This window comes from Chlorocebus sabaeus, chromosome 15 (assembly GCF_047675955.1).
Source record: "Chlorocebus sabaeus isolate Y175 chromosome 15, mChlSab1.0.hap1, whole genome shotgun sequence".
Classification (NCBI taxonomy): Eukaryota; Metazoa; Chordata; class Mammalia; order Primates; family Cercopithecidae; genus Chlorocebus; species Chlorocebus sabaeus.
Window position 1 is genome coordinate 91,280,986 of NC_132918.1, and position 12,036 is coordinate 91,293,021.

The following is a 12,036-nucleotide window of genomic DNA, read 5'->3' on the forward strand; positions in this document are numbered from 1 at the left end:
TGCTATTGGCTTCTGACTGATATTCTTTAGTAACTGAAGGAAGTTTCCTTTATTACTAGTTTTCTAAGAGATTAAACATAAAGGGAAACAATTTTACTAATAGGCTTTTCAGCACTTGCTGAGATACCATTATTTTTTTCCTTTAGCCTATTAAAATAGTGAATTATATTGTCACTAAATGTGAATTCTGTAAGAATTCCTACTTCCTCAGATCGTGCTACAGGTTTTACTATGTGCATATTCAATTTATCAATTGTACTTGAAAGTGTTACATCTATAAAGGTTAATTGGCATTTGTGGGTAAATGCAAATTTTTTTCACGTTTAAGTATCATGGGTCAGCTAACCTCAGTAGGGAAATCTGACTTTATTTTAGGAAGGTATAGACAAGAGTTTTTTTTTGTTTGTTTGTTTGTTTTTTAGTTGGCTAGGACTCTGTACTTTGTGTCTTTTTGTGAGGAAGAATTAATTAATTTATTATTTATTTGAGACGGAGTCTCGCTCTGTCGCCCATCTCTACTAAAAATACAAAATTAGCCAGGTGTGGTGGTGGGCGCCTATAATCCCAGCTACTCGGGGGGCTGGAGTGCAGTGGTGCAATCATGGCTCAATGTGAGCTCCGCCTCCCGGGTTCACACCATTCTCCTGCCTCAGCCTCCCCAGTAGCTGGGACTACAGGTCACCAACCCCAGCTAACTTTTTGCATTTTTAGTAGAGACGGGGTTTCACTGTGTTAGCCAGGATGGTCTTGATCTCCTGACCTTGTGATTCGCCCGCCTTGGCCTCCCAAAGTGTCGGGATTACAGGCGTGAGCCACTGCGCCCAGCCGGAAGAATTTATTATATTTAATGGTTGGAAAGAGAAAGTGCTCAGAACTGTTTAAACCACCAAGAAATAAACCTCCTAACTAGCTCCCCAAAGCCAACTGTAATAATGTCCAGGTGTCCTATACAAATGCATATGCACACATATATACACATACTCATCCTACATGTCACATATATCTTTTAACAAAATAGTTTCATACCATTTTGCAACTTACTGTTTGCACTTTTTTTTTTTTTTTTTGAGACGGAGTCTCGCTCTGTCGCCCAGGCTAGAACGCAGTGGTGTGCCCTCAGCTCACTGTAAGCTCCGCCTCCCGGGTTCAAGCAGTTCTCCTGCCTCAGCCTCCCAAGTAGCTGGGATCACAGACACGCACCGCCACACCCGGCAAATTTTTGTGTTTTTAGTAGAGACAGGGTTTCACCATGTTGACCAGCCTGGTCTTGAACTCCAGACCTCAGGTGATCTGCCTGCCTCAGCCTCCCAAAGTGCTGGGATTACAGGCATGAGCCACTGTGCCTGGCCTGTTTTCACTTTATATAGAAATCTTTCAGTATTAAAATACAGATCTATATTCTTAAACAGCTGCATAGCAAAATACTGCCTGAATAGGCCACAATTTATACTATTACATTGTCTTCCAAAACAATGTTTATAACAATTTACCTTATGGGATAGATTTTTGACAAGAGAAGGCTTCTTAAAGCATGACATAAAAACTGGGAGGCTCAAAGTCAAAAACAGGTAAGTTTTTGACTGGGCGCAGTGGCTCACGCCTGTAATCCTAGCACTTTGGGCAGACTGGATGAGGCAGGCAGATTGCTGAGCTCAGGAGTTCAAGACCAGCCTGGGCAACATGGTGAAACTCCGTCTCTACTAAAATACAAAAAATTAGCCCAGTATGGCAGTGTGTGCCTGTAGTCCCAGCTACTTGGGAGGCTGAGGCAGGAGAATTGCTTGAACCAGGAGGCAGAGGTTGCAGTGAGCCGAGATCACATCACTGCACTCCAGCCTGGGTGACAGAGCAAGACTCCATCTCCAAAAAATAAAATATAAAAAAAGAGATAAGTTTTACTATGTAAGAACTGAAAACTTCTATTAAGCAAAAATATCAAACAATTTTGGGGTACTGAAGGCTTTTACCTTTCATGAGGGACCATTCTTAGGACATTTATAATCAGCAATTAATTTAACATTTTTATGACTAGAATGACACCAAGGTCCCTGAAGGTCATATATTCTGTTCATTGCTGCACCCTTCTTAGGGTGTACAGTGCCTGGTACATAGAGCGTCTCCTATACTAAAAAGAAAACAAAACAGAAACAATCCAATTGAAAAATAGGCAAAGGGGCTGGGCACAGTTTCTCACGCTGGTAATCTCAGCACTTTGGGAGGCCAGGGTGGGTGGATCACCTGAGATCAGGAGTTCGAGACCAGCCTGGCCAACATGGTGAAACCCCATCTCTACTAAAAATACAAAAATTAGCTGGGCGTGGTGGTGGGCACCTGTAATCCCAGCTACTCGGGGGGCTGAGACAGGAGAATCACTTGAACCCGGGAGGCAGAGGCAGAGGTTGTGGTGAGCCAAGATCGCACCACTGCACTCCAGCCTGGGCAACAGAGTAAGAGTCCATCTCAAAAAAAGGAAAATAGGCAAAGGAAAACCATGGACACACAAAAAAGTGGCCAATAAACACAGAAAAAGATGTTCAAACTTAAAAATGCAAATCAAAACAAAACTCTGTGATCTATAAGACTGGCAAAGCTTCACAAGTATAAACCCGTTCAACTTCTTGGAGGTTAACTCAATTCTCTTAAAATTTTAAGTGTGAATATTACTTCACCATCAATTCTAATAATGAGAATTTAGCTTACAGAAACAAGTGTATAAATGTAAAGAAATAATTTCATCGCACTCTAAGATTATGAAAAACATGGAATCAATGCAAGTGTCCATGAGGATTAAATTATGGAACATCCACACAATGCAGTAATATAAAAGGCTTCAAGAAGACTAACTGGTTTAAAGAAAAATCCATGTGTGGGAGAAAAAAGTAGGACTCTTATTAGCAAGGATAATGGACAGCAAGTGTGAGCTTGGAGTCTGGGGAAGAATAAGGGAAAAGTGCATACCAGACAGACAGACTGACAGCTGTTCATCATCCACTGGAGAGGCTTTCTGACTGTCCTTTCCACCTCCTACTTGATTTTCTAGTTTGAGTCCACTGCACACCAGGGGAGCCTCCAGTGGACTTTTACAGTAAGGGTGGTCCAGCAACTCAGAACTAAGAATGTTCTGCTTGAGAGATCCATCCTCCTCCATCTGGTATGAGTTCTCACTGTGAACAGCCTTTTGGGACACAGGCCCATCTACACTACTCACAGATGTATCTGCTCCAGACACTGACAGTTTTACTCCGTCATCACTAACAGAACTTGTCCGATTTTCCTGACCCAGAGTCATAATTTCTTTTTCAGTTTCTGAAACGAACATGGTATTAGAATGATGTTCTGATAAGGGGATGTCATGAATCAGCTCTGTACACTCCCACTTAGGAGAAGCACAAGATGACTGGTCCCAGGCGTGTGTGGCACTGCCATTCTGTTGGTCAGGGAATGCTTCGTCTAAACTAAGCTCTTTGCCCAAGAAAGGGCTTCCTTTAGTGTGGCCATCAGGCACATGAGAGTTCGTCCCCTTCACCACAGCATTGCTGTCCATATCTGGAAAGTACGGCTGATGCCGACAAGAAGGGTCTTTAGGTTCTGGGGAAGGAAATGGGCTGCCACTGCCACCCTCACCGTTCTCCCTAAGGGTCTCTTGATGGTCCCCAGTGACCTTCTGTACCCAGCTTCGCTGGGCTTTTCTTAGCTTGCAAACTTTGCTTTTGGTTCTGAAGTGCTGGGATCTGAGAATCCTGTACCGAAATCTAATCATGGATAATTTCTCATACATCATAAGAGGAGATAATTTGATTCTTCTATGTCGGTTAAGTTGGAACTGCTTTGGAATCAAGGGTCCCCCATTCCTGTGGTGCTCCGGCCCTTGGCAGCAGCCGTAACAAAAGCCCTTTCTCTTGTGGTTGCTCAAGGTGACCACAATCGCGCCACTCTCCCCTGGACTTTGGCTCTCCCCATTGAACTTCATGGGAAAGTCAGAAGCCTGTGGGTCTGTCCTAGGTCTGTGACCATTGGCCTGACCTAAAGCACTATTGGATGGAAAGTCAGTAACTGTCTTCAAGAGATTTTTCTCTCTGCAGTATTCATGGTCAGAATTCTTTGCTGATGACAACAACTTCTCTGCTTGGAGTCTCAGGAGAGTCCTTGAGGAGGAAACGAAGTGTTTAGTGTCCTTTCTTTTCACTGGAGAGGACAGAGTGCTAGCATGTGGAGTATCCACACTGAACTTGGTCTTAGCACAAGGGGGTTCATCCTTGACCCATGTTTTCTGGATCTGAAGGGCTTTCTTTCCACCCTGGAAATGTCTCAACTGTCTATTCCTAGTAAATGGCCTTCCCAGCTTAGCTTTCAGAATGCACAAGTGTTGGTGAAAATAAAACTTCTTAAAGCCTCCAAACCCAGTGTTCCATTTCTCAGAAAAGGCTAAGTGGATTCCTTTCCTCCATAGAATTTTCCTCTGTTTTTTCATTTTCCTGATGCATAATGAGATCTGGATGCAGCTGTAAAGAAGAGAAGGAAGTTATATTTCTATCTAAAAATAAGGTCATGAAGACATATTCACAGTAATTAAGGTAGAAAATTGAAAAAAAAAAAAAAGTACATATACTTCAATATATACTTCAATTTAGACTATTAGACACAATGAAATCTTACCTGACCAAGGTTTTCATCACAATGAAAACTGAGAGAAGGGAGGACATGAGTACTCTAACAAGAAGCCATTTGCTGTACACCTGCCTCTAAGAAAAATAAACTTAAGAATCATTTTAGACCAGGCAGTGACTCACACCTGCAATCCCAGCACTCTGGGAAGCCAAGGTGGGAGGATTGCTTGAGCCCTGTAATCCTCACTCCTATAATCCCAGCTACTGGGTAGGCTGAGGCAGGAGAACTGCTTGAACCCGGGAGGCAGAGGTCGCACTGAGCTGAGATCGTGTCACAGCACTCCAGCCTGGGCGACAAAAGGGAAACTCCGTCTCAAAAAAAAAAAAAAAAAAAAAATGTGATTTCTGTAACCTCAGTGTGATTTGGAGAGGGAACTGAGGTAAACATGTGTTCAGTCCTCCATTTTTTTTCCCCCAGAGAAAACTTATACACAGAAAGATAATACAGCAGTTCTGAGTAAATTGTTAGCAAGTTGAAATTAGAATATTGGCTTCTGATTCAGTCTAGTGTTTCTTCCACTCTACCTGCAGTGGCTGGTGCCTTTCTTTCTAGACTAAAGAGCTTTCACTAATATTAGAGCTTACTAAATCCTGAGGGGAAGTTATCATTTGGTTTTAACTGTCATTCATTTCCATCTACTCTAGTGTGTGTTTCTGCCGTATATGTGTGTATGCTTGTGTTGGTTCTTTTTTCTTATATTCACTTGAGATCCAGAACCATCACTGGGTAAGAGCATTTGATAAAGTGCTGTCCTTGCATGGCTACCCAGAGTCTTTGACTGGTAACAAAGGAGCCTGGCCTCCCACTTGAGATGTTGACATCATATGTATTTACTAAATATCTACTGGCACATGACTATACAGAGCAAAAGTACCTCCTCTTTCTTTTAAAAATTTGCTGTACAGCCTGTAGTCCCAGCTACTCGGGAGGCTGAGACAGGAGAATGGCATGAACCCCGGAGGCGGAGCTTGCAGTGAGTTGAGATCGCGCCACTGCACTCCAGCCTGGGCGACAGAGCGAGACTCCGTCTCAAAAAAAAAAAAAAAAAATTTGCTGTACAAAACAAAATTATTTTGCTATGAGCAACTATAATTAAGTCAATATGGAATCAGTCTTAAGTGGTATTTGGTCTCCTCTCCCTTCCCTGTCCTTCATTTCACAAATGAGAATACAAGGCCAGGCGTGGTGGCCCATGCCTGTAATCCCAGCACTTTGGGAGGCCGAGGCAGATGGATTACCTAAGGTCAGGAGTTCGAGACCAGCCTGGCCAACATGGTGAAACCCCGTCTCTACTAAAAATACAAAAATAATTAGCCAGGCATGATGATGGGTGTCTGTAATCTCAGCTACTTGGGAGGCTGAGGTAGAAGAATTGCTTGAACCTGGGAGGTGGAGGTTGCAGTAAGCCAAGATTGCGCCACTGCACTCGAGCCTGGGAGACAAGAGTGAAACTCTGTCTCAAAAAAAAAAAGAAGCTACAGGACCTCAGAAAGCAGAAAGGCTCAGAAGCGGAGGCAACATATACCTATGAAAGTCAGGAGTATGGGTGGTGCTGAAAAGGCAGGGCTGTCTCAAAGTCTGAATAAGAAGCAGTGAAACTCCTAGATACCATCTCCTACCCCGGCAGATAATGAAAGTTTCACTTTTTGTGGCGGATGACCCAGGATAGTCCGGTATGTCAGGTACAGCTGAGCACAGAGCCAGGAGGATAAATGAGTTTATACTGTGAATTCCCCTCCGGGCCCTTCCCTACTCAGCTTCCATAAGACTGGCAAGAAGCTCTATACCCACAGGAAGGTGACCAGTCCCTGGGGGAAAACAGATCATTCAGGGAGAAAAAACCTACAGATGGTGATATCTGGGGCTGTCTCAACAAAACAAGTCTGAACAATTACTCTATAGGGTGGCCTCAAGTTTAAGAAGCAATTAGACTTCAGATCCCTACTTAACTCCACATGGCAGTCAAGTGACCCTCCCCTACCCGAGACTGGAAGTTTATCCTTTAGAAAGAGTAAAACGGAAGGCCGGGCACAGTGGCTCACGCCTGTAATCCCAGCACTTTGGGAGGCCGAGGTGGGCGGATCATGAGGTCAGGAGATCGAGACCATCCTGCCTAACACGGTGAAACCCCGTCTCTACCAAAAATACAAAAAAAAAAAAAAAAAATTAGCCGGGCATGGTGGCGGGTGCCTGTAGTCCAAGCTGCTCCGGAGGCTGAGGCAGGAGAATGGCCTGAACCCGGGAGGCAGAGGTTGCAGTGAGCCGAGATTGCACCACTGCACTCCAGCCTGGGCGACAGAGCAAGATTCTGTCTCAAAAGAAAAAAAAAAAAAAAAAGAAACAGTAAAATGGAAAGTCTGCAGACAGAGGGACTCCAGGCATAGTTTGAAGATGGAATTATATACTGCATATGAGACTCCAAACACACTTTGCCACTCATCTCCCAGAATGCTAGCAGTCTGTCTTATCCATACAAGCAGACTGAAGATTCTTTTCTGGAGACTGTAACTAGTCCACAAACACACACACACACACAAATCCATAAAGATAAAGACATTACCCCCACAAAATGGCTCAGCATAGCCCACAGTGTACCCCAAAGTTGACATGTCCCACCATGTGTTAAGAGTTCCCAAGCAGTTTCTTAGTGGTCATTCTTAAAAACAACTAGATGGGCTGGGCGAGGTGGCTCACGCCTGTAATCCCAACACTTTGGGAGACCAAGGTAGGCAGATCACTGGAGGTCAGGAGTTTGAGACCAGCCTGGCCAACATGGCAAAACCCCATCTCTATTAAAAATACAAAAATTAGCTGGGCGTGCTGGTACATGCCTACAATCCCAGCTACTCAGGAGGCTGAGGCACAGGAATCGCTTGAACCTGGGAGGTAGAGATTGTGGTGAGCTGAGATTGCACTACTGCACTCTAGCCTGGGTAACACAGCGAGACTCCGTCTCAAAAAAATAAAAAAATAAAATAAAGGATGACCAAGAATCACCAGACTTCTAGGGATAAAAACAGACCAAAAGAAACAGATAAAAGTAAAACCTATATATAGATTAATTAACTTGTATAAACTAACAGGGAGGGGAGAAAAGGGAGCTATTGCTTAATGGGCACAGAATCTCATTTTGGGAAGATAAAAAGGTTCTGGAGACGGATGGTGGCGATAGTTGCACAGCAATGCAAATGTACTTTAATGCCAATGAACTGTACACCTAAAAATGGTTAAAACAGTAAATTTTATGTTACGTATATTTTACCACAATTTAAAAAAAAAGAGGGGCCGAGTGTGGTGGCTCACACCTATAATCCCAGCACTTTGGGGAGGCCAAGACAGGCAGATCGCTTGAGGTCAGAGTTTAAGACCAACCTGGCCAACAGGGTGAAACCCCGACCCTACTAAAAATACAAAAAAAAATTAGCCAGGTGTGGTGGCACGTGCTTGTAATCCCAGCAACTCGGGAGGCTGAGACATGAGAATTGCTTGAACCTGGGAGGTGAAGGCTGCAGTGAACTGAGATTGAGCCACTGTACTCCAGCCTCCAGCCTGGGTGACAGAGCAAGACTCTGTCTCAAAAAAAAAAAAACAAAAAAAAAACACCGAATACTATCTTCAAAGAAGCAAAAGCAAATATTATATCCATCGAAAAAAAAAGAACAGGGTATTATTCTTTTTCAAAAGGAATGGCCAAAAACAAGAAAGGGGTCTTGAAAATTAAAAATAAGAGCAGAAATTAAAAACTCAACAGAAAGCTTGAAAGTTAAAAAATAATAATAAATGAACAAAATGAAAAGATAACTGTTAAACTAGAAAAAAATATTTGCAACCTGTATCATAAAGGCCTAATGTTCCTAACATAGATAGAACTCTTAAATTAAGGGATAACTGAAAAAAAAGCCTAATGGAAAATAGGAAAAATACATAAGGAGACAATTTACAAATAAAGCTTTTTAAATGTTTCTTAAGCTTAAGAAAGATGTCCAACTTCATTTATAAGGCAACTGGCAAAAATTGTAACACATTCTCTTGGTGGGGAAGAGGGGCCTTTCCACACTTTGTTAAGAGGACTACAAATTGTTCCAATCTTTTTGGAGAGTAATCTGGTAACATTTAATAACTACAAAAGCATTTACCTTTTAATCCAGCAACCCCACTTTAAGGAATTTATCCTGAAGACATGCCTACAATAATACAAATATACACATGTACAAGGCTATTCATTGCAACACTGTTTATAATAGAAAAAATATTAAAAACAACCAGCAGGGAATCGTGGCTCAGCCTATAATCCTGCACTTTGGGAGGCTGAGGTGGGTGGATTGCTTGAGCCCAGGAGTTTGAGACCACTCTGGGCAACATAGTGAAACCCTGTCTCTACTAAAAATACAAAAATTAGCCAGGCATGGTGGCGCATGCCTGTAATCCAGCTACCTTGGGAGGCTGAGGCAGAAGAATTGCTTGAACCTGGGAGGCGGAGGTTGCTGTGAGCGGAGATCGCACCAGCGAACTCCAGCCTGGGGGACAAGAGCAAAACTCCGCCTCAAAAAAAAATAAAATAAAATAACTGGCTAATACTCTTCAATCACGTCAATCAAAGTCCTGAAAGACAAGGACAGACTGAACTGTCCTAGAATGAAACACTGAGATTAAGGAGACGACAATTAAGAAAGGTGTAATCCTGGCTTGAGTCTCAGTTCAGAAAAAGAAATGTGACAATTGACAAAATTGGAATAAGGTGTGTAGATCAGTTAGCAGTATTCTCTCAATGTTAATTGCCTGGCCTTGACAATGTGCTGTAATTCTGTAACATTGGAGAGGCCAGGTACGGTGGTGAACACGTATAGACCCACCTACTTGGGAGGTGGAGGCAGAAGGATTGTTTGAACCCAAGAGTTCAAGATCAGCCTGGGCAACATAGCAAGACTCTGTCTTCTTAAAAACTGAAGCAAGGTCGGGCGCAGTGGCTTATGCCTGTGATCCCAGCACTTTAGGAAGCAGGGGTGGGTGGACCAACTAAGGTCAGGAGTTCGAGACCAGCCTGGCCAACATAGAGAAACCCCATCTCTACCAAAAATACAAAAATTAGCCAGGCGTGGTGACATGAACCTGTAATCCCAGCCACTCAGAAGGCTGAGGCAGGAGAATCACTTGAACCCAGGAGGCAAAAGTTGCAGTGAGCCGAGATCATGCCACTGCACTCCAGCCTGGGCAACAGAGCAAGGCCATGTCTTCAAACAAACAAAAAACTGAAACAAAACATCAGAACAAAGCTAGGTGAAATATATAGAAAAACTGTAATATTTTGCAATTTTTTTTTGGTAAATTTGAAGTGATTTCGAAGTTAAAAGTGAAACACTGAAACATTTAAAATTTTGAGCAATCTCCCAGAAAGTACCACAAAATGACAGACTGAAACTAACATAACTACTAACAAAAAAGGTTTACAGAGATGTAAGTTATCAAAATATTTACCTCCCATGCATCCTTCTTAGAGAGTCACAGGAGGAGGTACTCTGGCAAATAAGAGAGGAAGTCAAGAAGACACAGGATGCAGGAAATGAGATCCAAAAAAGGGTCAGGCACAGAGAATACTAAAGATAACAGTAAAAATAGATGCAGAATGACAATGTGCCTCAAGTCTGGAGGGCCACCAATCCAGTAGGGAGCAGTCAAAAGTCGGTCAAAAGGCTCCAAGAATATGATATCGATAGAATTTCTAAAATGTATGAGTGCAAATAAAGGAGATATAGACAACCAGAAGAGAGTCTGCAGTTAGCAGTAGGTACAGACAACACTAAACAAAAGATAAAGACAATTAACTTCAGGGACAACAGAAACATGTACAAGAAAGGGAAAACAGTGGTTGTAAACCTTGGTGTACTACATGGTTCAACTATGACTACCATTTACATAACAGTAATAGGCTAAACACAGATCTAACCCAACGCTTCTCAACCAGATACTCCATACCACTCCAACCCAACATTTGGAAATGTGTAGGAAATTCTTGGTTGCTGTAATACATCCAAGTTGGTATTGACATTTACTGCTGGGGTCCAAGGACGCTAAATATATGCAATGAACACAGCAATGAAGAATTATCTCACCTGGAATGGTAACACTGCCCCCACTCAAGAAAATTAGTTCTAGAAAAAATTATGGTATCCCTACAGTGGGAAGATACAGTGGTATCTTGGAGGGAAGATAAGAAGTATGCAGGTACACAGACGTGGGGAACAGAGGTGAAAAAGAAAATCTTCATCTTCAAGTCAACAGATAAAGCATAAACTAAGTAACCAAAAGTTACATTATAAAAAGGTAATTTAGGCCGGGCACAGTGGCTCATGCCTGTACTCCAAGCATTTTGGGAGGCTGAGGCGGGCAGATTATTTGAGGTCAGGAGTTTGAGACCAGCCTGGCCAACACGGTGAAACCTTGTCTCTACTACAAATACAAAATTAGCCAGACATGGTGGCAGGTGCCTGAAATCTCAGCTACTCGGGAGGCTGAGGCAGGAGAATCACTTGAACCTGGGAGACGGAGGTTGCAGTGACTGGAGATCATGCCACTGTACTCTGGCCTGGGTGACAGGAAGACTCCATCTCAAAAATAAACTTAAAAAATGTAAAAGGTAATTTAAAGACATGTTGTTTATACCAAAGCAATACCTCAAAGACTTGAAAGAGGCTGCTTTTGGTGAACGGGAAACAGCAGAAAGGGGCAAGATTCTGAGAACTAAGTCAGGAAAAAAGGCTAACGGTTTCTGCCTTCAGTATACAGATTTCCACTATAAGGCATAGTACCTTATCCTTAACTATGCATGGTATCCCTCAGTCCAGATAACAATCATTTTCTACTCCAGATAGTAAGTCTCTAGTTACCCTGTTTATGTCTATGCGGAGAAGAAAGGGAGGTCAGGTGTGGAAATACTTTTCTGAAACAGACTTTCAAACAACTCCTCATATTTTCTGTCCCACCTTCACCCTTCACCTCCACAGTACATGACACAGCTAATCTTGAGACTTTTAAAGGGTTTGGTAACATAACATGACTATTTGAAGGCTCTCTCCACTGTTGGTTTGGGATACAGCTTTCTCAAGTTGGCGAATTAGTTGCCATTAGTCTTGCCTGCTTTCCAGCTTTCACAATATTGTTGTTGTTCTTATTGTTCCTGTTCTTTGTTATCTAGAGAGTTTTTAAGTCCTTTATTGTTTTAATGAAATTTTCAGGCTGGCATGAAATTAAATGTATATGTTCAACCCACCACCTTTACCATAATACACTGTTGAATGAAAAAAATCAAGTTGCTGACCAATAAGTACCAGCCCACTTTTGTTAAAAGGAAAAATATATGCATATGCTTGA

General features: G+C 42.5%; 1 protein-coding gene across 4 annotated transcripts in view; it reads right to left on the bottom strand.

Annotated features, from left to right (window-relative positions):
- Positions 1–12,036, bottom strand: part of SENP5 (SUMO specific peptidase 5) — a 68,267-nt gene that overhangs the window by 44,906 nt on the left and 11,325 nt on the right. For all 4 annotated transcript variants that reach the window (XM_073023776.1, XM_008009645.3, XM_008009641.3 and 1 more), the window contains exon 2: positions 2,959–4,502. In XM_073023776.1, coding sequence (XP_072879877.1) covers positions 2,959–4,471 — 1,513 coding nt within the window. In that variant the 5' untranslated portion in view covers positions 4,472–4,502. The remainder of the gene's footprint in view (positions 1–2,958; positions 4,503–12,036) is intronic.